The sequence below is a fragment of the Atractosteus spatula genome, chromosome 14, assembly GCF_055471065.1.
Source record: "Atractosteus spatula isolate fAtrSpa1 chromosome 14, fAtrSpa1.hap1, whole genome shotgun sequence".
NCBI lineage: Eukaryota > Metazoa > Chordata > Actinopteri > Semionotiformes > Lepisosteidae > Atractosteus > Atractosteus spatula.
The window spans coordinates 42,181,764-42,208,021 of NC_142719.1; the positions used below are offsets into that span (position 1 = coordinate 42,181,764).

The 26,258-nt window shown below is 45.1% G+C and overlaps 1 protein-coding gene across 4 annotated transcripts in view; it reads left to right on the top strand.

The window, feature by feature from the left end:
* Positions 1-382: 382 nt before the first annotated feature.
* Positions 383-26,258, top strand: part of dbn1 (drebrin 1) — an 88,307-nt gene continuing 62,431 nt past the window's right edge. For 3 of the 4 annotated variants that reach the window (XM_088933140.1, XM_088933142.1, XM_088933144.1), the window contains exon 1: positions 383-599. In XM_088933140.1, the coding sequence (XP_088789266.1) occupies positions 517-599 (83 nt within the window). In that variant the 5' untranslated portion in view covers positions 383-516. The remainder of the gene's footprint in view (positions 600-26,258) is intronic. The other variant, XM_088933141.1, reaches the window with a different exon arrangement.

The window sequence follows — 26,258 nt, forward strand, 5'->3', positions numbered from 1 at the left end:
ATGTCACTGGAGTGTGTCAGGATCCGTCGTAAAAATGGCCGAATAATCAATGACGGTATCCCCATTGTTCAATCACCGGTCTGTCAAAAAACGTTTAATCAACGACCAAAATCTGAATGTATTTTTTAAAGGCCAGCCTTCATCAGTAGAGTGATAAGCTTCTTTTGAACCCGAAGAAGGCTCCGCAGCCGAAACGTTGTGTTTCCTTTCTTCTCTTTTCAGCAGGGAATAAACCTTTGCTGGCTTCTCTTGATTGTCAGTATACCCAGTCAAGAATGACATCATCAGCGCAGTCCATATATGGCCGGGCTGGGCCGGCGCTAGGACCCGGGGTTTTAACCTGCGCCTCCCCGCGGTGGTGTTAGCACTAGGACCGAGCAGAACATTAGGTTAGTGCAGAGAAGGACCGTCTCTTTGTTCCAATCTCGAGATCTGTCTCCCCGCAGTCTCACTCTCTCCTCTCCTTTTATTCCATTACAGTATTACACAGGTCTGGATGATTGCGAGGACAGCAAAATGGCTGTGAATCTCGGCAAGAACCGACTGGCCCTGTTAACAGCCTACCAGGATGTTATCAGCGAGACTTCGTCCACCGACTGGTAAGGCAAACGTATAGGTATCCCCACCCGCTGGTGTGGTGCTGGGGTTTTATTATAAGGCGTAGGCTTGTGCAATATCACTGCCGAACAATGTGGGTACTGATGTCTACGGCCGGGGAATGATGCCTCATCATACTACTGTACGGTTTGCGCTGAAACGCCTCGGATAGATGCAGCAGCAGCCTTTCTGTGGATAAACTCTGGGCAGGCGATGAATGCTTTGGCACTTGAGGTGCAGCCGTGCAAAATCAGTTACTTTGCATGTTTAATGACCGCAGTTTATGGAAATGTAAGCTGATATCACCTTACGTGATACGGCATGTTGATTTCGTGACGAACACCCCCCCCACCTTATTCTACCCCCCAAAAGGGAAAAGGTCAGACTTTAACACACCAGGTTTTTTTTAGAAAAAGGGAAAAAAAACAGTTGATTAGCTTTGGGATTTGATAATGCTTTGCGTTCAACAGACAATTGATTCGTTAGCCATATTTTAGTATTTTTTTATTGCACATAATTCAGCCTTCTTTCTTGTTCTCTTTTTTTTGTGTGGAAAATGTACCCCTCCTGAGTCCGTCACGAATTACGCATTGTCAGAAATCCGAGCAGCCTCTAATGTTTTACAAGATGTACTATTGTTTGCTCTGTCACAGGCTGCTCTGCCTCGGATGACCGCTAGTTCAGGCTAATTGGTAGTTCCGAAGCCTTTTCAGTTGGGTTTTTTTTTTTGGTCGTACTGGGCACGGCTGAGGATGGGTCCCCCTCGCTCTCGTCGCTCGGCTGTGCTCCCTGACAGCATCTCCGCGAGTGGTGGAGTGGGCGAGGCGAGAAGGGACCGGCTTTCAGCGCCTCAGTCCCCCAAGCCCACTGGCTGCCTCTCCACTGTCTCGTTACGCGAGTGTGTGGCGTACCCTTGCATCCTGTCGGATCCGACGCCAACGGCGTAGTAACTTTCTGCGGTGTTTCGGCTCGGCGGTGGCGATGTTCTACAGCCTGCAGCCCGTGAGCACCTGGGGTGTGATGAGAAGTTGTTCATGCCTCGTTAGAGGACGCAGTGTTTTAGCTGCGTTTCAGCGGATTGATGAGATGTTTCCTTGGCTGAAGACAGGAGTCAATCGCTGATATAATTATTCATCGGAGCGCAGCTGTGCCGGGGAGAGGGGACAGCAGGGTCTATAGATTTTTTTTTTTTGGGGGGGAGGGTAGGACTTTCCTTTTGAAAATAACCTAAAGGTTTAAACAGGATGTCCACAGAACCCAATTATATAGAGAACCAGGACTTTTCTATAGAGATCTGTAGGTTGCTTTATGAAGGGTGCCCAGTGAGTGTGGTGGTATAAAGACATAGAGATGTAATCCCAAAGGCTTGTAATAGGACTGCAGTATTTTGCTAAGGAGGACTGCTGGGAGGAAAGCTTAGGTGTCTACTTGTACTTCTTCGAGAACACAGCAGTTTCACTAGACTGTGGTAACTGTTGCAGGAGTGGCCCTGGTACTGTATTCACCTCTTGCGTAGAAACAAAGACAAAGACTCCCCCCTTTGAATAAATCTGAATCAATTTTTAGAATTGATGAGTTGCCTGGACGTGAACAAAGTATATGGAGCAATGGCAAAATTAAGAAAATGTGTGAATATCTGAGCTTAACGTACCTTTCTGCCTGTGCATAAGTTTATCAAGTCATCTAAAAACGTGAACTGGATCTGGCTGCTTGCATTGGGAGTCTTGTTTACCCGTTGTAACGTTCATCTGTAGAGGAAACCCGGTTCTTTGCAAGTTGTTGTGCGTTTGTCTTTAATGGGATCAATCTTTTAGACAACTAGATAGGTGGTGGTTTTTGTAGCTGCCCCCCACAGTGTTTTGCAAAGATTTCTTTCAACTTTGAACCCTAACTGCTGCCATTCTATGTTTCTCAAGTATATATGCTATAGAGATTTCTCTAAAAACCTATAGGTCATCTATAGGTCATTTCTATACGATAAGAGTTTCTCCTGTGTGTGTGTCGGAACACATTACTCCAGTGCTCACATCCCTGTAGTGGCTGCCTGTGGACCTTTTACATTTGCTTTAAAGAAGATGATGTCACTTTCCTGAAAGAAGACATCACTTAAAAGAAGTGATATCTATGTTCTTCATGGGTTAGGGTAAGGGGCTTACGTTTGTCCAGGAAATACTCCACACACTCCAAATCATTTACAAAGGTCTAAGATCAGTAAGTGGACCACTGAGCATCATCTTCAGTTGGTTGGGTTCTGCAGATTTCTGTGGCTCCAGAGAAATTAATTCCATTCCACATTAGGACTGTCTAAAGTTAAGATTATTTTAGGTTAAAGCAGTCATGCACAGCTGGACTGGGGCTGTCCTGCAAGCGTTTGTGTCTTGTTTTTAATGCTGCGCTGCTTTGTGATGTGCCTTGGAATGACAGTCGCTCTGTCCTCATGAATCTCGTTTTCACAGAATTGCTTTCATGCTGCTGGAAATTGAAAACGTGACATTTGTCCTCCGATGTGATACGAAAGAATAAAGAGGAGTGGTGTGAAAATGGGGTACCTAATATGGACTCTTCTGCAGAAATAAATGAAACGTCCCCTTTGTTTCTACAGTTTGCAGACACAGCTGGGGGGTCGTGGTCCCAGGTGTCACTGTAGCCAAAGAGCATTGTAACCAATATCCAAAATAAAACAGTGTTGCTTATGCTTAATTTTCAATTACTGTTGGTCAAACCTAACTCTGAAGGGTTTTTTCTGCTTATCAGTATTGTAATTCTGTTTTTAAACTGAAACACATCTGCAGAACTTCCAAATAAGTAAATCTGGAATTTTCCTTACAGCTCTGGGTCTTGGGTGGGATTCTGGACTGGGATGATTTCTGAGTGGAGTTGTTTCCTCCTGGTGCTCCAGCACCCTTCCAGTGCTGGTTCGGTGGGCTGGGGTCTCTCGGTTGTCTCTGTGTGCTCTGGGATGGACTGGCCAGGATAGGCCGCATGCTGTATTAGCCCTCATCAGGAATAAGAGGCTTCTGACGGCGAATGGATTTCAAGAGGCCCTGTTGCCATTTTGTAACTGGGTTCTTAAAGCTTTGAACTGTTGTGAATGACTGTGGCGCACACGGTGCTTTTGGGGGTGGCACTGTGGAGCAGTGGTTAGCGTCACGGCCTCCCATCACCGGGGTCCTGTGTTCAATTCCTGGGGTGCTGTCTGTGTGGACTGACTGCATGTTCACCCCATGTTCACGTGGGTTTTCCTCTGGGTGCCCCAGTTTCCTCAAGTCCAACGACATGTGGCTTTCAGTAAACTGGCCCGGGTGCGAGTGTCTGTGTGCCTGCCCTGCGATGGACTGCTGTCCTGTCCTGGGTGTGTCCTGCCTTGTGCCCACTGCTTCCTGAGACAGGGTCCGGGCCACCGTGACTCCCGACTGGGCAAGCCACTGCTTGAAGTGATGCGATGATGACATAGATCTGGTAACATTTTAAGGGTTAAAAACACACCGTGAGTGTCTTTAATGTGCACTCCGCCTTCTAAAAAAAATGTAAAACATCTCACCAGAGAGAGAGATTTTTTTTCTTAGTGGGAATTTCAGACGCCTTTTTTCCTCCGATGTCTTTTGCTAAGTAAGGTCCTGTGGGAAAGGGAGGTGTTGGAGTCTGAATCCAGGATTTCCATGTTAATATCAGGGTGGAAGCTGGACTGCCTCCGCCTCCGCACCCCTGGCCTGCTGGGAAGTGGAAAGTCGAACCTTGGCCTTTTGTGGGCTCAGCCCATTGTCTGCAGTACTCTTGAGAAGCAAGCCGTGAGAGTCTGATGCCTCTGGTGCTGTACTGTGTATTGCGTTGTAGCAACAGAGCATTTGCAGCCCTGTCGATAACAGTTCTGCTTCTTACTGAGTTCAGTCTTACCTGTCTGCTTTCAAGATGCCTCCTTTGATTGCAGAGTGAGGGAGTGTCCTCAGGGCTGTCTGTGAGATGTCATTCCAGCGGCTGCACCATCTCCAGCCTCTGCCCAAACCCTCAGGCAGTGCATGTGCTGCGCCTACAGCTGCCTTTTCTCTAGCAGCAGACTGGACGACACGCCCCCTCTACTGATTGCAATCTTGAGAGTGCACTGCACTGCGCTGGGTTCCTCTGGTTAAATTCTGGAAGTGCTTCTAGCGAGGCACTGTACAAAGTTGTGTTTTACAGAAACCCACTAGTTACCCAGGGAGTGGGTATGACCTAGAGCTGGGTGAATGCTGTATTCTGCATCAGCAAGAAAGACACAACAAATTAAGATCTCAATATAAGGATTTATTTTGAACTTTCAAACTCCTTTCTCCAGATTTGTCACACATTCGGGGTGGGGGGAATTATCATCAAGCTGCCGGGTTCTTGATAGAAGCAGAAAATGGCTTTGTAAGTCTGATTTTGCTGTTGCTATGGGCAGGACATTGCAGGGCAAAAGGGTGACCATGTCTCTCTGAAGCTGAGCATCTTGTTAGCGTTGCCAAGGGCATTTGTCTCTAAATGGGAATTGCATGTCTATTGTTTTTGTCTAGCTGGAGGTACAGTATGATGATAGAACTGCAGACAGCTCAGTTTCTAGGCTGATGTTGAAATGACACCAGGACATTCACCTTTGTGTCCACCTCCTGATATTTGTTTATTTATCTGATCTTTGGAGATAAGGAGCTGATTGCACACACTTAAAAGGGGGCCCTCATTAATCTCAGGTGAAGTGAGAACAACAAAGGCAAAACACTGAACCATTTCCTTCTCCACACAATGTGATAAGCCCTTGTTTTTGTATCAGGATACATTTTCCAGTCAAGGTTCAGAAAACAAAACCAGACATATAATAGGCCTGTTCCAGCGCATATTTCTTTTTCCATTAATAGCAACAACCAGGCTTCAAAGCATGCATTATATCCAGATAATTGACCTTCTTGGTTCACCCAGCTCGCCAGTGAAAAGCTTAACCTCCTCTTACTGTCGGCTTGTATCAGTCTGGAGCGTCAGCTTCATTCACTCATCTAATCCCTTGGTATTAAATTTGGAAGCAGCCGTTTAAAAAAAAAAAATTAGTCCTAGCCAGTGGGTTTTGGTGACCTAATCTTAACACAGTGGAACTGTTAAGGTTTCCTATGTGGAGTGTTGTGATCAGTTTCATAATCTTAAGAGGCTCTGATGTTGGACCCTGATGAAAAGCACGACCTGTGTTATCGATGCTTCGGTCATAATTCTCACTTGGTGTGGAGCCATGCGCCTTGGTGTAAAGAGATGGACCCCAGTCCGGTGAGAGAAAACTGCTCCAGAGTGAAGTACCTGACTTAGAGCCTCTCCGCACTGAAGTCTTCAGTCCTGCAAAGCACCTGCGTGGTGGGCACATTCCATGTTTGAATGAAACGTTTGTTTGCTGCAATACTGGCATGGATTGACACGGAAATATCTGCTCTTATTGACACTCGGACATTTGGATGGAAGCATTCGTAAAAACATGCTTCCGTTATTGGAAAGGCAGAAGGCACACCCTGCTTCAGAGAAAGCCCACGCAGACTCTGCACAGCAGGTGCCATAGTCCAGACTCAAAACCAGGAGCGAGGATCTGTGAGGCTGCAGCACTGACTGCCACATTTAGAGCTCCTAAAGGGAATGGATGCAGAGAGGCTACTCTTGGAGCCCCAGAGCTGTAATGCCCTGTACTGAGAAAAATATTTAAAAGACTTTTTCAACCGAAAGAAAGACTACCTGAAACCAGAACGTCCCGTGTTCTGATGGATGATCGTGCCTTTCAGTCTCGAATGGCTGGAGTGTTTTTAATTTGAGGAGCAGTGGCCATTGCTCTTGATATGGCAGGCCAGCTGTGCAGTGATCTGTATTGACTCATCAGAACTTTGCAGGAAGAAGAGAAAGAAACTGATTCAACTGGCCAGAGGGGGGGACGGGCGAATTCTTCACATAGCTGTGGCCAAGGAGTGGAATAAAAGTAGAATAAAGCTCTTCCCGCTGGGTCAGTGGGAGGTTAGCGAGTGTTATGATTTAACCCTGTCCCCTTTCTCAGCCTGTTAAATTTATCCTAAGAAAATACAGAAATGAATTTCTTTAAATTCAAATAGTAATTACCCCACAATTGCATTTTGGGAATAACCTCACAATTAAAACAGGAAACCCTTAGCTTGGTAAACCCGGATGATGTTCATGGTGGGCCTCCCTAGAGCACCCAAAGAAAGAGCCGGTGAATTTCTGTTCCTCTGGCATGTCACAGGCCAAGCAGCCAATTAGGAATCAGCACTCCCAGCATTCTGAGCGATGCAAGCTGTCCGCTCTGGGTTTATCCATGAATCTAAAGAAGGGCCAAGCTAGGTGCTTGGTCCTGCAAGACGTGCACAGTAGGGGGGGGGGGGGTCAGAATATTGAGAGAATCTGTGGGGCTGCGAAGATGAGGACTAGAATTGGCCAGTGTTCTCCTGGAAGTATTCCTGAAAAATATGTTAAAGGTTCTAATGGCACAGAAGTATGGGATAGCATGGATTTTCCATTATTGGCTGTTAAAGCTCATTTTGCTTTCAGACCACTGAACATTACCACTCTCCAGAGCAGATGAAACATTGTGCTGTCCAGAGTTGCAGACCATATAGTGATTGATAATCTGTGGAAATCATAAACTCTATGTAACTCTATATACTCGTGGTACTGAGTGTCAAAGGAATTTTAAGCCAAACCTGTCCTGCCTTGTTCAAAGAGTGGAATAGTCTGTGTTATGTACATTGTCAGCTTTTTGCTTGACAATTAGACCAGGCTAGAGATTTGGTTGTTTGTTGTATTTAGTGTTCAGTGACCTGTATGCGGGTTGTCTCTGTGTCAGGGTTGCCTGTCTGAGTTTGGTTGGATCTGAAAGTCTGGCATTTGAAGACGGCACTGTATGATGCTTGTAGATTTGCACCAGATAGCAAAAAATAAAAACAGGCAGACATGGTTTTCAAAATGGCTGGTCCCATTCAAGGTGTTGTTTCAGGATGGTGAAAACTACACCCCTCCACATGGAGTTCTGATCCTGAAAGCAGAGGTTTTGGACAACTTTCTGCGATCTAAGTGCACAGAGAAGAGAGCATCTTCATCTGTCTCGTTCTTGCTCCGAGCCCGGGTTAGGATGCAGGAAAGGAAGGGAAACTGAACGCGTAAACGCTTCCCTGCCCCCTCCTTGGAGACCCAGGGAGACTTCATCAGCCCAGCTCCTGCCTGTGAACGTACTGTATGATGACCTGCGAATACGAATTACGTCAGTACTCCGAGGCTGAAAGCCTCACCAAAGTGGTATTGGAACCAGTTTGTTTTTGCTCATTTTTAAAGCCTTTTGTTACAATCCGAGTTTTGGCAAGCTGCTTGTGTAGGGGCTGTGACAGCACTGGGTATTCAGTCTCCAGATAGATTTTGGGATTGCCATTTAATGATTGCGTAGGGTCACTGGTGCCTCCCTCGCATGGGCAAAGGAGAGCCGATGCCAGCAGACTTCTGCTGTCCGGACGCCTGGTCCTTTGCCCTGCGGAAGCAGTGGAGACAGGGGGTCCGATAGAAGGCAGGACGTGGTTCTGTCACCTGACCGGGCACTGGGATCACCAGCCACCGTTGCGCGGGGAATGGAGGAAGGACTGGCCCACTCTGGACCCGTTCAGCGTTTGGCATCTCTTGCGCGGTTGTAGGAGTGGAGTCTCTAATTAACCAGCTGCCTCTGGACTGGAGCGTCCGCCCTGCACTGCGAGCTGGTGGGTCAAGGCCAAGCCCAGCTCTCTGAACTGGATAGTTTGTCTTTGAGCTGCACTGCACTGGCACTGCCGACTTCCTCATCGCCTTGAGCTTTTCAAATGAGCAGCCACTCTGCCGAATGTCTCGTTTTATTTATTCAGCATCGCAACATGGCCGGACGCGTGTTAGCCTTGTTGTTTTGTAAAAATGTCAGAACAATTTCATTACAACTTGAGCTCCACGCATCTTTTGTTTCTCTTATGCCAGAAGGAATATCTCTCCACATTTTTATTTAATAATAAAAACGGCGTGTATTGTGTGAGAAATGATGTTTATTCCTGTGGCCGTTCCGGGATTGGGAGGGCTGCAGCATAGACGGCAATGAGCCACGGTGATGCAACACCAAGCACAAAATAGAGCAGACCTCAACTATTGAAGTACGTATTGCTTGGTCTCACGTTATGTGTTATGTGGTTGTTTTTATATCATGTGCTTCTGTGCAGCAAACAAATGCAATGGTGTCACTTTCTTTCTATTACCTTGTGTTTGCAGTTTGCTTTTAATCAGAATATCTTGGATTGGAGGGGGGATTAAAGAAGATTGACAAAATGAAGGGGGATGTATTTTCTTTCCTTTCACTCGGAGGTGTCTGAAGTGAAAATATGTGGCTTCGGTTCATGAAATCTCGAAGGCTTCCCTGGTTTTTGTGAGCTCTGATGTTAATTACTAGGAAAAGAAGTTGAATCCCCTGTTTTTTTTAGTCGTAATAAACTGAAAGATACTGTACCTGTACTGCTGCTGAGGCTTGGCATTCTTATCCATGACTGGCTTCCAGAGTGCCATGTCTTGTATCGACTCTAGTAATGCCAAAGGCAAGCTTGCATCACATAAAGAATTAGCAAGCGAAATGGAAATGTGATAATACTATTATGCAACCTTGTCTTTTTCGGCATGAGAGGCTTTGAAGCCGTGAGCACAGAAAGAGAGCTATGAATTTAAAAAGCATACTACTGACCTACAAAAGAATAAAAGACATTTCCAGCAATAGAAATCTGTAGTTTTTTATTCTGAAGGGAACTTCTTGGCAGGTTCCATTTATGGTAGGTTCTGTGCAAACGTGCTTCCTGTTTCCCCCTTGAGCATGAGCAGCTGGGTGATTTCAGCGCAGGCAGAGGGCGCTTTGGAAGGCAGTGCTGCCGGAGAAGTCCAGTCTGTCCTGCGGGGCTCCTCAGTGGAACAGCCAGTCCTGTCCAGCGCCCGGTAAGACACCTTGAGAGCAGGGATGGCGTACTCCAGTCCAGTCCAGTCTATTCGAGTCTTCAGTGGCTGCGGGCATCCCTGGTCTTTATTCCACCTCTGATCTTAATTCACTGAGCTAATTTGTTGGGCAAGGAGTCAGATTTGCTTGTTTTTGTTTTCAGGTCTCAATCAGTTGCTAATTGAAAGGGGCCTCTAAAACCAAGGAATCGGCCCCTCCAGGACTGCAGCCACCCATCTGTGACCTTCAGTAGCAGAGAATGTTAACTTTAAATACGGAGACATTGACGTCAGTAGCCCAGTGGTATGTGAACAGTATTTCAGGGTAGGCATGGCTTTCTTGGTTATTGTTCTGTGACAGAAGGGAAGCTGTAAATACTCTGAGGAACCCAGCGGGTCTTCCCAGGTCTTCGAACCGGCACACAAAAGTCGAGCCAAGAGTCACTTCTGATGCTTGCCATCCCTTCGCCAACCACAGGGGCGGCGGTGTTACAGGGAGGTTAGACCTGGCCTGGGGAGTACTGTGGTATTTAGAAATAACCCTTGTGTGCATTGTCCTGACAGGATAAATCAGTCATGGTTGCTGTCATAGGCTCCTTCATTGTACAGAGTAACTCTTGTGGTCTTCCTAGACCTTCCTTGACCAACTTCAATCCATTGAACCATTAAAGGATCAGTAAACTTCCTATCAGCAGGTTGTTCTTTGTTTAAAAGCTCATTGGAGTAGCATCATTATTTGAAGATTTTAAAAGTCATGGTTACACTTTGAAAAGAAAAGACAGAGAAAATATAGTAATGATAATGTATAGGCTTTAGCTTGTCTTGCAAACAGGCTACTCCTTTTAAATTAAAGTCATCTGCTATGGGAACACTAGCTAATTAAATGTACTCTACTATGGGCTGAACGCAGCCCTATAAAACCATTCAGTGATTATAGAGCTTGATTGTAACCACACTTCCTGCAGGGAAATGCTGAAATTTGCAGAGTGTTCAGGCAGTAGGACACACTCACGCCGTGCACTAGTGTCAGCTGCTCATTTGTCAGCGGCGTGATACAGATTGTGAAATGAAGTATTCTAAGGTCCTAGTCTGATCACAGGTCCTTCTCCGTATAACAGCGGGCTTTAACATCCTAACTTCCTATCTTCTTGGATGACTGCTTAACCCCCGGGATTGTTTTAACTCAAACCTACCCTTACACCTGTTAAAAGGCCGTGTGTGTGTGTGTTATAAGACCCAGCACTAATGTGACGCTGGCCTCTGTACTGCTGTGAGACAGCACTCTGTTCCAAAGGCCATTGCTCAGAGCTCTTCTGGTACATTCATTAAATGTCCTCCTTGAGCCTTTTGGCACTGGGCGGCAACATATCCTTCTTCAGTGATGTCAAGTGAAGTGAGAATAAATGACTCCTCCCTGGTGCTCCTCACCGATGCCCATTTATTTAGTAGAACCTAAAAACTAAACTGAGAGCAGGAGGCACTTCTTTAGCCCAAGCATTTTGGGAGTGTGGAACAAGCTACCCGGCCATGTTGTTGTAGCCGAGACTCTGGCCTCTTTCAGGAAACGGCTGTATAAGGTCTGTGGGTCACTTCACTGCTTACTACAGCCTTGATGGGCCAAATGGCCTTTACTTGTTAAGAGCATTTCTTGTGTAGCTATACATAGTATATATATATAGTGCCTCTATGTTTGTGGAGAGGCCAGATGTGTGCTGACTGCCACCGGCTCGGGCAGCTGGCCGTTCCTCGCTGTCTGAAGCGGCTGTTCGTGACCCCTTGCTCCTGAGTCAGTGCCACTGGAGCTGGTTTGGCACTGGTTTGGCACTTGTGTGTCTTGCCCAGCGTCTTCCAAAACCCTTCGCGCCCTTTGGCTTCATCATGAAAACAGGCCTTTCGTCTTTTAAGGGAATGTTTATGAATGGCTTGCGTCAACCAGGATTACTCCTCCGAATGGAATTCCTCGTGGGCTTTGGGTGCCTGTGAATTGTGCATCTGGCTGCCTCTGTTTTCAAAGCACTCGGAGCACTCATCCAGCAGGCATTTTCTCAGTCTTGTGCCCTCGCATCTGCGGACACAGCTCAAGGGAAACGCTACTTCAAAGAGAACTGTGGCTTATGTATTTTTCTGTAGTTCTGAGTCCTGAGATGACTGCTGGAGTCCGGGCTCCGTCTTGAGCTGGGTACTGCTCAGCTCATTGCAGGTTGGCCAGGGGCTCAGCGATCAGCCCTGTGACTTGCTCGGTGCCTGCAAGCGTGCTGCGTTGTCGGGAGGGAGCTGGGTCAGTTCTCCGAGTTCCAGCTGCTCTGTTAGCACTGTGGAATTTATATTGTGAAAGGAAGCTGGTAGGGGACTGTGCATGCGCCTGAAGAGTGAACAGTAAAACAAATTTAAGACCGAGTTACCTCACCCGTTTCCCTTGATAGAAAAAAGGGACACATTGTGGTTTTGGAATGCGAGAGATGCCTGTAGAGTCTTTTGGAGGTTTGGTACACGTTAGGCATCCAAGAGCACTGGCACAAACGCAGCTCCCTGCCCTCAGTTGTTTTCCAGCTTGGCATCGATGAATCCAGTTTGCCCTTTTCAGCTCTTTGCAGAGTGTGCTTTTAGCTCTACTCTGTTAGCTCATTTCATTCCTTCTGTTTGCAGCGAGTACACGCTCTAAAGGCAGGACAAAGAGTTCCGAGTGTGTACTCCCTTCTAATTTCTTGACGGTTTTATGACTCTTCTTTGATATAGCACTGTCCAGCCTTTCTGGATTTTACCATGATTGCATTTGCAGAATTTTTGGGTACAGTTTTTCTCCGCATATATCGTACATTTACACTATTGCACTTTCTTCTCCCAGTGCATCATTCTTCATTAATGATCTGGGTTCTTCACTTTGCTTTTAGTCTGATGTCATTGTGCTTTTCCCCACTTTTTATTCTGCTTTTACCAAGGTATTCCACAATTGTCTCCTTCACTAAAACTGCCAATAAGAGCACAAGAGACGTTACAAGCGAGAGGAGGCCATTCTGCCCGCTTGGCAGCTCGGGGATCCAGGGGTCCCATCCAGACCTTTCTTGAAAGAAGTCAAGGCTTCAACTACACGGCCGGCTATCTTGTCAGAAACTACATTTCTGCCAAAGCACACCAATAAAAACTCTCCCCTTCTACGGTGAACCCCCACTGTCTTTGAGCGATTTCTGTTATAGCTAAGATAGTAAATGCACTGGCTTTGCAAAAAAAAAAAATCTCTGGTGGAGGAGAGGAGTTTTGAAGAAAACTGCAGACCCTCAGCATAACCTTCCGCTGGGATGGGGGGGGGGGGGGTAGTCACTTTATTTCAATTACTCTCTCGCCCTCGTGTCCTCGCGAGATGCTCATGAGATATCAGCTGAGCTTTGGGCTTTGGAAGGCCAGCCCAGGCTGCTGCCGCTTAGTCGCATGGTTTTTCCATCCTGGTTGACTTCCAAAGCCAGTGTGGTTGTTTTTTTTTTTTAAATTACAAGCCTTCTCGATATGCAGGAATGAGTCCCTCCAATAAATCCCATTACTCCGCTGTCGCTGATTGCTTTCCCAGAACTGGATGTGCCCACAGTGTGTGTTGGATCCTGCAGATTGTATGTATAATTATTTCTAAATGTGTTTTTAGTGAATTCTTTCCATTATTTCATGAACGTGTTGTGTGCAGCTTCTCTGTCTGATGCTCAGCTGGGCTGTTTAATGTGATGCACTGGTTTAAGTGGGTCCTGAAAGCTTTTAACATCCGAAAGCCAAGAAGTGCTGCAGGGAACCGTACTGATGTGACGCCAACAGAGCCAGCAGAGGTCATCCATTAGAAAAAGATCAACTCCCCCTTTCTTTTGGTCCCTAGAAATGCTGGTATGCCTGAATAATAATAAGAAATGGCACTGTTTCTTCCTGTCCACAAAACTCGATATCTTCAGTGCACTACCGTCCCAAAAAAATCAAAGCTGTTATATATAAGACCCGACAGGCAGATTTTGGTATCCTTGCAGTTCGTCAGAGCTGTGCCTGACAGTGTATCTTGCAGCTGGGTGTGGCTGAGGGAGAGCTGGAGGATCGACTAGCTAGAGTCAGCAAATCCTGCTCATTTGGCAGCAAATTAATTCAGTCCCTCTCAAGGAAAGGGAGATGTGAGCTATGTGCAGTGTGATCACTTGTTCGCATCAGGCTATGAAGTCTTAGATATAAATGTGTTTTTTTTTTGGTTTTAAAGTGAATAACGACAACCATGTTGTGGCTGAAATAGTTTTACTGTACTTTAGTCTGAGTGTTCACCTACTGCTTAAACTGTTTCTGTAATACTGCTGCTTCTGCTTTTGTTTTTATCCAGTGATACAAGGAGCACCGGCCTGAATTTGAACATCTTCCGATCTCTAGTGAGAGGCAGCTACTGTTATTCTTAACATTTATCGGGTGTGTATTGGGACTTTTTTGATTGACAGATCGATGGGAGGTGCAATATGTTTTAAGGCAGTACTCCTGCATTCACTGTCCAGCTATCTAGTGCTCTCTGGAGGTAGAGAAGCCACGCATAGTATAGCACACCCTCAATTTGGCAAAGACAATTTTGCAGCGCATTTGTCTTTCTTTTTTCATTTTAAAATGTGTGTTTTTGTCACCCATGGAAGGGCTTACCTGGAATTGGTAAGGAAAATCCCACACGGACAGGGACAAAGTTACAGGGAATAATTGAGAATCTGAATTTTTTGTCTGGCAATGAGTATTCCTTCCGCCTGTGGAACAGTGTATAAACAAAGGCAAAACATAAAGACGACGTCAACGCTGAAGTTCAGTGTCTCAGAGAAAGAAATCCCCTTATTTTGTGTGATCAGTGCTGGTCTCCATTACAGTTTTTTAAAAGAGCAATCTGTTACAATGCCCTCCCACATGTCTCAAAACATTTGCTTCCTTTCTTTCTGTGCAGAGCAGAATTTCCCTGGCAGAAGCTCAGCGTCTTCAGCCCAGTTCTGACAAAACACTGTTGCTCCATCTGACTTTTTGTCCCTCCTGGACAAGAATTATTTCAACAGCATCTTTAATTAAATATGACTTTTTTTTCCTGCCAGTAGAGGAAGAAGAAAAGGGAGAATTGGGGTGCATCTGAGGGAATAAATAATTCATTGCATTTCTGTGGTGCTTTACAGCCCAGAGGATCCCGAAGTGCCTGACTTGTCATTCCCCACTGAAGTTCAGCCCCACCTGGGTGAGACACAGCATCCCCCCTGCAGACCAGGGGGAGGAGTGAGGCCGCTGGAGAGAGGCTGTATGTGTGTGAGCGAGAGGACAAGCGCCAGAGACCCCTTAGAGAAAAATGTCAGCGCTGTCTAGTTTGTTCAGCAAACTTGTCATATTTGCCCTCTTCGTTGGGAACCAGCTATGCTGCCTCATGTTAGATGCTGATAAATGTTAACATATAAATATTCAAACAATTTCTGTGCAGTCGTCACAGGCTAGGAGAAAGGGTCGCACCAGGCCAATTGAAAGGGTGATGAGCAAAGTCGCAGGAGAATATGTGCAGGATTTTGGAATTGAATGATCCTGTACGTCTGGACATGGAAGCTGTCTTCCTGCGATCCAGAGACAGTGTCACACTGCATGTAGCTGTGAATGAATACATTTTTAGTCATGTGAAGAGAATAGTAGGCTTGATTTCATTTTTTTTACAAGATAGGCATTCCTTTATGCAGATATGCAGCTTCTTGCGTTTGCCTACAGCAAAGTGACGTGATGCAAGAAGAAACTATAACTGGAATATCCACAAGAACCTTTTAGAAGGCGCAAAATGTGTTTATACCTCCCCAGTTATGATGAGCAGATATCTGCGTTTCCCCCGTGTTTGTGAGGGTGAAGCTCCAGGGGATTAGTTCCGAAAGACTGGTGATGCCGATCCATTCCAAGCGGGCACTTTGTGGGAGATTAAGGACAGCACATTGAGTCCAGAGTCCAGGGCACCAGGGGTTGGAGTCCTACAGGGCCATCAGGCTGGGCTCTCTGGAGGTGTGAAAACTCAAGTCTGCCCGTGCTCCTTTTTCTCCCCCTTGTCTGTCGTCCTCTTCATCCGTTTCATCATTCACATCCACCGTTTCTCTGGTTCATCGGTTCACTGTGCGGAGCCTGCCACATTAAAATTTTTTTTAAAAAACCCAGCAAAATAAAGGCCTGTTCGTCAGCCAGGGCTATTTTCAGCAACTGTGACAGGCTTGTGGACAGGAAGTCCGTTTTGGACCTCACCTGGTTTTCTGCAGTGACTGAAATACAGAAATGAGAGTGGGGTTGGGGTTGAGCTCGCTTTTCCCTGGGGCCTTGTGAATTTGACACTGAAAGCTTAGTAGAGCCCATGACCTGGGTATTTTTGTATTCTCATTGCACCCATCAAACCAAACAACTGAAATTCCTCTGCTGAGATAAGAAAATCTTGATGGTGCTAATTTTATTCATTTATTGCTGATTTGGAGATGGGGAATACACAGTGAAAGGTAAGGTGCAGGGGGCAGTTTATAAACATATTCGATCATTTTATAGGGACACTAGATCGGAGCTTTGAGAGATGCATAGATGCTGCAGGTCCATATCCTAATAGTTCCAAGACCATTTCAGACAGAGCTATTTTTGTCTTGGATTCATTGTAAAATAAAAGAGCAAGTCTTAACGGCCTTTCGCTTAATTTTATATTGGAAAATTTCAATAAATGACAGGTCCTTGAGCGTTCTAATAATCTGGCACGCTTCTGTGTGTTCACAGCTACATCAGGGCCAGTCCTGATTTGACACTGCCCAGATAACTGTCTTCTTGCTCTTTCTCATTTGAATTACAGTATATATATTATAGCACGTTCTCATGCAATAAAGGAAAATAAACCAGGAAACTCAGACATAAAGGCATTTAATTTTCTTTTTTTACTCCTTTCTTAGTGGGTCTTTTGATCATGCATTCTGTGGTTTCTACTTGTGTTGTTTGCTGTGCGAGGTGAAATGTCTAATGTAGGAGTGCTTTTCCAGCATGAATGGAGATGTAGTGGGATGGACGGGAGAAACAATTATTTGCTGAGCCATCTGTCTGTTCATTATCAGAAACACTCCCATTCTTGGTTGCAGAAATCCTGAGTCTAACCTGGAGCCCTGGTCTGGAGGGAGACTGTGTCTGTACGTTTTCATTCCTGCTTGGCTTCCTACTGAGCCAGTTGAACTAATTATCGGACTGATCGGGGCAGTTTAACTCGGGGCTTATTCCAGCTCTCAAGGTGGCTCAAAAATGCCTGTAAAACCTCCTGGACTTTTTTCCTCTAGGGCTGCTGTTGGACATCCTCACCTTAAATTGCTCTGGGCTGTTAGTAACCAGAGCCCTGGGAGAGGAATGGGCTTCCTGCTCGGGGTAACGAAATCTAGAGGACAGGCACTTCGGAAAGAGCCAGGTTCCCTTTGAGAGAGGATAATTAAGGGCATTAAGGCAAATGCATCGCATTTTCTGAGTAGTTGAAAGCTCATCATGGTAATTGGCTAAAGCTGGAGACTTCTGGGTCCTTTCGTTTCGTTATCTAGACTTAGATTAGGTTTGCACTTTTGCATTTTTACAAAATACTTTATTAAATTACAATACAGCCCTTTTTAATCTAAAGGGGTGTGTTCATTTGTTTATTTTACCATGTTGAACTATTCAAAATGCGAGTGCTTCAGTTAAAAGGTTTTTATCTCTTAAAATTAAATTCCCAGCCGGTTTCTTGTATTTCTTCAGAGAACACAAGTATTCGATAGCACGCTTTTTTCCCCCAAATACTAAAAAAAGACACCTCTCCCATTGAGTCGGATGTGAGTGATTTGAAGCTGTTTGCTTTTTCGAATTGGCACCTCGCAGCTTCCAACAGAACAGCAATTTGAATGTAACCGTTATCTGTAAAGGTTAGTGTTTTGTTATGGTATTTTGCGTGCAGCAAAGACGTGGATGTCCTGTCCTACCTGGACATGTTATACGCTGTTACAGGACAAGGTTAACATGGGCTGGCAGCAGTGGCTGACAGAGACGCAGAAACTCAAGCCAAGGTTAGAGGTACAAGTGAGTCTCGATGGCACCACTAGAGCGTACAGCAGTCACGTGGGAGAGACCTGACAAAGTGCATTGCCTTCTGGGGGCTCAACTTCAATGATTTCGTTAAGTTACTTAGAATGCATGATGCGTGCTTCCATTTCACCCACACGAAACAGTCTCCCCAGCAGCACAGAAAAGCATTTAGGTATTAATTCACAAATGGAGTCTCTGGCTCTAAGCAGACACAATTTGGAAACTTACCGATAAGCACAAATAGCATTGAAATACTGACAGCTATGTGCTGTGTCTAGCACAAAATGATTGTTCCCTTTTAGCCTGGAACGGTTATCTGTGACTGCTGTAATCTTTTGAATTGATGTTTTGCTTTATTATTGTCATATGTAAATTCATGCAGATTTCCCACAATACCACCTTATGTTCCAGAGGAAAAGGAAGGTTGCAAATCAAATTTTGTGAAGAGGAAACAAACCTTTTTGAGAGCGTTAGAAGGACTTCCTCACATACAGTATGCAGCCTGAAGCTCACTGATCCCCAGGCCTTGGAAATCACGGCTGGGGGACTTGTTACACCCACAATCTAATGTAGACTCCCACAACTCTTTGGGGAAAGAAACGTCTCATGTTCTTCACTTCTGCCCTCTGGCTGGCGTTTCACTGTTGGCCCTGAAGAAGTCTGGAGGACTTACTTTGTCAGTGACTTTAAGGGATTTCCAATCCTTGAGAGTTCTTCCAGTCTGTTAAAGCTGGAGTTTGGCAGGTGTGCCGCTCCTCTGAAAGAAGTATCTGGGCACCAAATGAGGAGCAGAAAAATTGTTGGTAGGGTGTATATGGATTGGTGTTCTTTCATGTTGATGAGGGACTAAAAGAGTCCCCAAAAGGTGTCTCAACTCATAGGGCACCCTGGCGAGGTTCGTCTGCCTGTCCCGTCTGTGCAGCCTGTCCAGAGCACAGAGTCACGCTCTCTCAGTCCTGCTGTAATTGGCCGCCGGTCCCCAGTTACAGCCACGTCCCTCACAAGGTCAGCGGATGTAAAAATAAATAAAATTGCAGATAGCACATAATTGTGTTCTAATCTTGCAAGCGGCAGAAGACAAAATGCGGAGGATCTGTCCAGTGCAGGGAATGTGGATGGAGGGAGTTGGGCATTTTTGATGAGCCCTGCAGGCAGGGTAGAAGCAGAAGTGAGGGACTGTTGATCCTTGTTGTACATCAATCATGACATAGGCATGATGGCTCTTCTTTTCAGCACTGGCAAGCTATGGGCAAACTGCCCATCTCATTTGTTTACTATACAGCAGGCAGTTTGTCCACAGGCAAGGCTGGGACCAATATGTTCGCAGAAAAATTCAGCAATTGCCAGTGCTGCTATATTTGCTATAGCTCAGGCTTGTGCATCATGCCGCAAACTGAAATACTACATACTGCAGGCGACAAAGGTTGCGCAGGGATCATGGAATATTCCACTGTATGGGTGTCATGCTTCTTTCATAACGGAGGTCAATTGTTGGGCAGAAGAACTGGAATTGATTTCAAAATAATACCCGATAAAAATTTGACCAGGCAGGATTAGAGGCTAATCAGAGAAGTAGAGGACTTTTTTTTTATTTTTGTAATGCTAATATCCTTCATCTCGATGCTGAAAGGCCGACCAACAGCTCAGGAGGAGCCTGTGAGCGCAGATTGCAGTGGCCCAGATCGATGCGTGCCTTTGAAGCTGTGAAAGGCTAAGTGAATGTGTGTGCGCGACAGAGCTGCTGTGTGCCAAACTGCAGTTTGCTGAGGTAAGCAGACACACTGCACAGCAGAGTGAGGGTGGGGGAGAGATTATGACAGCACTCTGTGGCATGCTGGGTAGAATATTGGTTTCCTCAGAGATTCTGCCTGGATTCATCTCATGTGTTGGATTTTCACAACACTTTGGTGTCATCCCTGTATTCACCTTCCAGGTTAATTCAGGTCTGCCTGGCTGCAGAAACGAGGGCTGCTTTTTTTTAACGCTGCTGATACTGTATATATTGTAAGGATAAGCAAAAGAAAAAAAAACAGAACCACGTGCTTTGCTTTTAATAATGGTTGCGCTTTGTGTAAAGCGTCCAGGACTTCCACATGTTGTGACATCAGCTGTGTTTATATTGAGTCCCTAACCTGTACAGTGTTACTAGTGTCACAGGCTGTATTTACCTGAGGTGCTTTTTTTCCTCTATTAAAGTCATACAGGAGAGCATTTTCTACGAAAAGTACCTTTTTCAGTGCAAGTTCCACTTATATTGTTGCACTGATCCCAGTGGGCTAATTCTCTTCTCCGTGTAGACTTTAGTCAGCCTTATGATCTTTGAGTATGTCTGTTTTTCTATCTCGCATTTTACTGGATCCCTACTTAGGAGGTATGGTGGCGCAGTAGCTAGCATTGCTGTCTCACAGTGCTGGGGCCCCTAGCTCAATTCCTGGCGTCCCGTCTGTGTGGAGTTTGTATGTTCTGTCCGTGTTCGTGTGAATGTGAATGTGCTCCAGGTGCTAAAGTTTTCTCCTGCACTTCTAAGACATACTGGTACGTTAATTAGTTTTGGGGACATTGGCCCCGGTGTGAGTGTGTGTGTGCCCTGTCATGAAATGGCACCCCATCCAGGGTGTACCCTGCCTTGCACTCATTGCTGTTCCTTTCCCTAAAGTTACTACCGGTCCGATAAAATAAGGAAGAGTTTAAATTCAGTTCTTATTCACTATTTGTGTTTTAACGTCTAGTAATGAAGTAGGTTTTAGTCTACTCTAGCATTTGTCACATTGGCAAAAGCCCATAATTGCTTTTCAGACAGAGGCCTGGACTGGCACAGTCTGTAAATCCTGCAACCTTGGTTGGGGTGTATTAATTTTAATCTCAGCGTGGAGAAGCATTTTATTAGCTCCGCTTTCTCTTTATGTCCGGACATTAAGTTCTTATGATTTGCCACTGGATACAGCTGCCTGCTAATATTGCTGAATATTATGTTTCCATCTCCACATGAACAAACATTAATCTCTCCCCTTCCTCTGGGCTTAGCAGTTTGTGTGTGTGGTGGGGGCTGAGGATTCATCATCATCTTCGTTAAATGGCTTTGTCAAAATATTTTCCCACCTGTTTTGAATCATTCCTACATGTTCTGGGGGAAAGACGTAATAAAACAAACTGTCTGTGGGTTGATGGATCAGTTTTATAAAAATCTTGGCAGCCTTACACAGTATATTTACGATTACTTCAGATCCCTGAGTACATTTTAACTTCTGTATAATCATCACCTTTCAAATACAGCATCCCGAGCCCCTGATCTGCTTTGATCTGCTAACTCCTGGACTGTTCGTTCTCTTGCTTGTCTTTTTACTCGACATTCATAGGATAAAAAAGTCTAAAAAAGTAAAAATAATTTCTAGTCATTTGCTTGCTTGAGAGTACTTTATCTCCTAAGTTACACATTATTCTATCTCGAATGTCTACACCATTGTGCTGTTTGATGTAGAACAAACATCACTGCTGAGATTTGGTATTATTTTGTTACTTGAATAATGTCTATTAACCGTCTGTCCCCCCAACTCTGTGTGCAATAACCTTACAGGAACTACAAGCTGGAAAATCACATCTTGCGTATTTGGTTACTTGTAGCTAATCCATCCCAGAATCTAATTCCACTCTTTGAGGCACTCAGGAGAGTCTGCTTCAGCATCACAGACATGTGATGATCCCACACTGTCATGACTCTCTCAGCAAAGATATGCCTATTGTTTTCTGTGTCTCTTGTCTCTGCACAGAGTTTTTTTTAAGTTGTGACCCACGGTTTTTGTTGCTTTGCTGGAGTTAGACAGATGATTTTTCTGAGCTTTAAAAGTGCTTTCTTTTCAAATCTAATCATAGCGGCAAAAAAACAACTGAGCATTGACCAGAAAAAAAACATTATTTCTGGAACAACAGCCGTGAAATAGTTTGTCTTCTGTTTCAGAATTGGCAACACCAAAGGCTCTGTGATTCTTTTTTATGTTTCTTTGATTCAGGAAGTATCAGTATTACTATCTTTCCAAACTAAATTTAGACACAGAGCTGGTAGGTCTTCTCTCTTCAGTCTTCTGCAGTTAAATAGTGATTAAAAAGGCAATGAGAAGCTGGGCTAGTAATTCAAAGCGCCATGCTTTCCTTTCACACCTGACAGTCTTCCAGGCGACTGAAAAGTGAGTGATAGTACAGCAGTACAGACTCTTATACTAGAGATCTCACTCTGATTTCAGGAGTCCGTTTTGAATATGACACGGCATATTAATCTTCTTAAAAAAAGAATCTCAAACAATTTTAATAGGGAACAGGAAGGACATTGGTTTGACCCCAAGTAACTCCCCTACTGTTGAGGTCCATGCTGTGTATTTAGGACCAGAATGAAGGGATTAAGTTTTTTTTTTTTTCATGTGTTGCCAAAGCTTTTGATATGATTTTCCCTGGTATTAAATCTGTTATGAGGGCATTTGATTGGGACATGCCAGGACACTCCGACAAAAAAGGAGTGTCCCTGACCCAGCTGCGGTGGACTCTAGAGCCAGGCTCAGGACATCGGGTCCCAGTCCCGTAACTCCCACCCTGAAATGTTTAGGAGGCTCGCACTGGATTGCCCAGTACCTGGTGCCAATAAGGCTGGTGCCCCTTCTGGCACTGTGTGAGGAGCCCTGCCCACTGCACTTCGCAGCGGGGTCGTAGGGGGCTCGCGCCCGCGGGCAGCGGCAGGACCAGGCAGGGGCCGCGCGCGCGTGTCCAGTAGGCGTGCCCTGTCTGACACACACGTGCCGCAGGCTCGGGCGTTGCACAGCACCGAACTCGGTCTGGACTTCCCAGCCTGAACTTGCTGGAACTGCTGGGTGCTGGCCCTGTGCGTGTCAAGGTGGAAAGAAGCTTTTGCTTTGCATGCCGTTTTCTTGATGTGGACTTCCTGGGAATCCTTCAGCCGCCCCGACGTGAAAGTAAAGCTGCAGCCAAGCGCCGTGTACAGCAGAGCTCTGGCACAAGTCCCATCACGTAGAGGGCTCGTACTGTATGTTATGCCATGGATGTAGATGTGCTGTGGGAGAGTCCACTGTCTTTTGGACTAACATCGTGCTTTATTGCACAGTTTCTTCAGGGCTGCAGAAGAGCAGTTTTTATGGGTCTCATTGCCCTGTCATCATCTTCGTGAACTCAAAAAGGACATTGGTGCTTTAAGGTGAGAGCAGAAGCACAGTGACAGACAAGAAGTGGCCAGTTGGTCCATCAAGCTCACTTTCATTATTTTCCAGTGGGTAGCTAAGTAGCTACCAACTCACCAGCTGTTTGAAAGAAGCCAGGGTATCTGCTTTAATAATGGTTGGGTAACTTGTTCCATACTTCCAGAAACCCTTGGGTAAATTAATGCCTCCTGTTCTTGGGTTTTAAATGCACTTCCAGTAGTTTCACATTAAAACAAATGAGCAGTTCAGTTGGGTCATCAGGTGGTTCAGCAGAACCACAATCTAAGACCTGTGTGACCCTTGAGAGCTCACTGTGAGAAATGTGAGTATATGATAATATTATCACGGATGCACTGCTGCTTTAAAACAATGTGAAGAGATAAAAAAATCACATCTGTATAAAGAAATACTTGTTGCCCTTAGTTGAGAGCATTTGTAACAAAAGCAGGCTATTACAATGCAATAGTTAAAGTTAGCAGCGATGGTTTAATCATTTTTAATATAAGACAATAACTAAAAATAAGTGACTGACAAAATGGATTGCTGAATTTTAGTGTATATAGAGAATCAGCCAGTACAAGTAAGAACTGTCCCAATGGGCATCCTAGTCATTGGATCTCAAGACCAGATCCTCGAGGAGTTCTAGATCTGCAGTGTCGAGGAGTACAGGGACAGTTAGATCGCACAAGTCCAGGAGGCAGAGATGGGGTCTGTGAACATGATGAAAGAGCCCAGCAGAGATCCCCATTGGTGAGTTCTGGTGCCTCCCTCTCTCTTTTTTTTTTGCTGAGCTTGTAGGGCTTTGATTTGAGGAGATGTGCACTTAGATTTCCCTGAATGCAGGAACACAGAAGAGCTCTCACTGCTTTTATGCCGAAAGAATCTGGGGCATGTCTGAGGTGCTTCTGTGCTGTGTGAGGAGGTTCTGCAGCAATTCACGCTGGGAGCAGCCCGCCTTGCAGAGGGGCTCCGATTCCACGATCATGATTTCAAATACTGGATATTCACAGGATGGTCATGAATGATTGTCGTTGAGATGAGTAAATGTTCCATTTTAAAAAAAAAATCTTTGATGGACAGGGTGCTTAGATTCTTTACTGTTGGAGTCTGAGATTGTAAACTTGGCTTGCCTGAAACGCACGATAACAACTCTAGAAGTTGGGAAGGTTTTGCTTTCCCTCTTAGTGCATAGGAATAAAGCTGTGCTCTCAAACTCCTCCTGCACCTCCCTTCCTTTGACAGCCTGTCGGCAAGCCTGTCTTACAGAATATTTAGACAGGCGTTCTGGCGGACAGCTAAGTGCTGTATCATTGTTCGTCTTTGAAAGCTCAGTACAGTGTGTTACCTCCTTTAGTGGCTTACTGCCAACGGTTAATTGGTAAGCTTCATCTGGCCCAGCTTTCTAAAACATCTTGCCAAGCACTGGCAGCTACAGCAACAAAAATGGTTCCCCAACTGGGGGTCCCCATTCACAGCCCAGGATCCCTCACAACACCTCACCCCGGGACAGGCCAGTCAAACTCTGCTCTTTCACTTGATAATCTTATTATTTTCTTGTCTGGGAATGCCCTGGCTCTGTGTTAACTGAGGATCCCCTTTCCCTGTAGACCAGCTTTATAGTGTCACTTTGCTTTGCATTTAAGTGGGGCTTGAGGACAAAATTGGGCTGAACAGATTAAGAACCACTGAGTAATGTTGCGTGCATAAGAATCAGAGGTGTAAGCCGAACGAACAGAAAAGGTTTTTAATGAGAGGAGGCCATTTTAGTTATCTTGATCATTTGGCACTGCTGTAGCCACACTAATTAAAGCCCGATAGTAAATGAAATTAAATAAGGAACATGCAGGTTTTCTCTCTTTTTCTCTTCCCACTTCTGGACAGCAGCTGTGGCCTTATCCCTGAATCGTTCCCACTTGACAGTTTAAGCTGCAAGCCCATTAGAGAGGGTAGTGGCTGGTGGCTGGGGCTTGTGTGACCTTCTCCAGGCATGAAGATGCCCAGACGGGCACCATATGGGCAGGATGTTCACAGGCTTGTCGCTGTGCAGGAGTAGCTGGTTGAAGGAAGAAAGTCCTTTGGACATCACAGGCTCCAGGGCTAGCTGAATTTTCAACCAATGGATTGTCATCATTTTAAAAAGTGCAACCCCCCCGCTACTGAACACAGTGAAACTACGTAGGCTTGCTCAAAATGATTGGGTCACCTGATTTAGCACGGTTTATTAATCTATTAAATATTATGTTTACAAGAAATGACCATTTCAGAAGAAAATGCTGCTTTTATGAGATCCTTTCAGATATTTGGATGCAGTCTGCCTATCTGATTCCATCCCTCTCTCGGATGTTAAACTTTCAGGTACAAAAAGCATATGCAGTCTGCTGAAAAGAGCAGTGTTTGCTGGTTTTATTTTTCCTGAAATTTATACTGAGCTTTGACCTGTAAAAAGAGCAACACAGGTATAAAATAACCACAACTCTGCCTGGTTGTCTACATCAGACCCTGCACTAAACCAAGCTATCAGCTACTGATCTGTTAGTACTGTGTTTGCAGTTGTCTCATATGTACATACTAACTCTTAAGTCAGGACCTTTTAATCTGGTAAGACTTGGAAACAGGCCCTTTCTGTAACATTTGGAAGTAACTGACATCAGGCTGATGTTCCCTGACGCACACTCCAGTCTAGACTTTTAAATTCTCCTTAATGGTCTAAGCCACAATGAGCTGGTGGTGTGTTCATGTGAATCTCTCCCTTAGAGACCAGCAAAGTCAGTAGCTTGATAATTCCTCTATCTGGCCTGCTTAGAAAAGCTTAATTATTTTTGCGTTCTGTTTAAATTTCACTTTTAGATTTGTGCTATTTTAGACATTTTGAAATATTTGAAATTCCTATCTAAGAGCTGTTCGTGCTGCACATTTTGTTTAATCCCTCTGTCTTTTTTTTGTTGCTCAAGGTAGCCGCTAATGTTTTTTTTTCTTGGCAGTAGAAATGAATAAATGAATAGTGTGCTGGCTTTGAAATTAGCCCCTGAAAGCATTTTTTTATTTTTTATTTTCAGGGCTCAGAGACAGTGGTCCCCACAACCCTGTAATAAATAAAGCAGTTAGAAAACTGATAGATGGAAAGAGAGATAAGACACCTAATTGCTGCAAGTGTTATACAGATCTCCTGGTGTTCACAGCCTCTTTTCAGACTCATTCTTGTACTTCGGCCTGTTTCAGGACTACGGATCATTCATCCAGACTTCTCCCCTGTTGTGTCCAGAGTCATGCTCGTTTAGCTCAATATAACCGAGACGAACTGGACTTCTGCTGACCGATGCAGCTGACAGACACTTGCTAAAAATGCCACGGGCGAGGGTCAAGTTGGGACTGATTGACCCCCAGTGCTGTCCGGTGCCTCTCTCTCTCGCTGATGCGAGTTGTCAT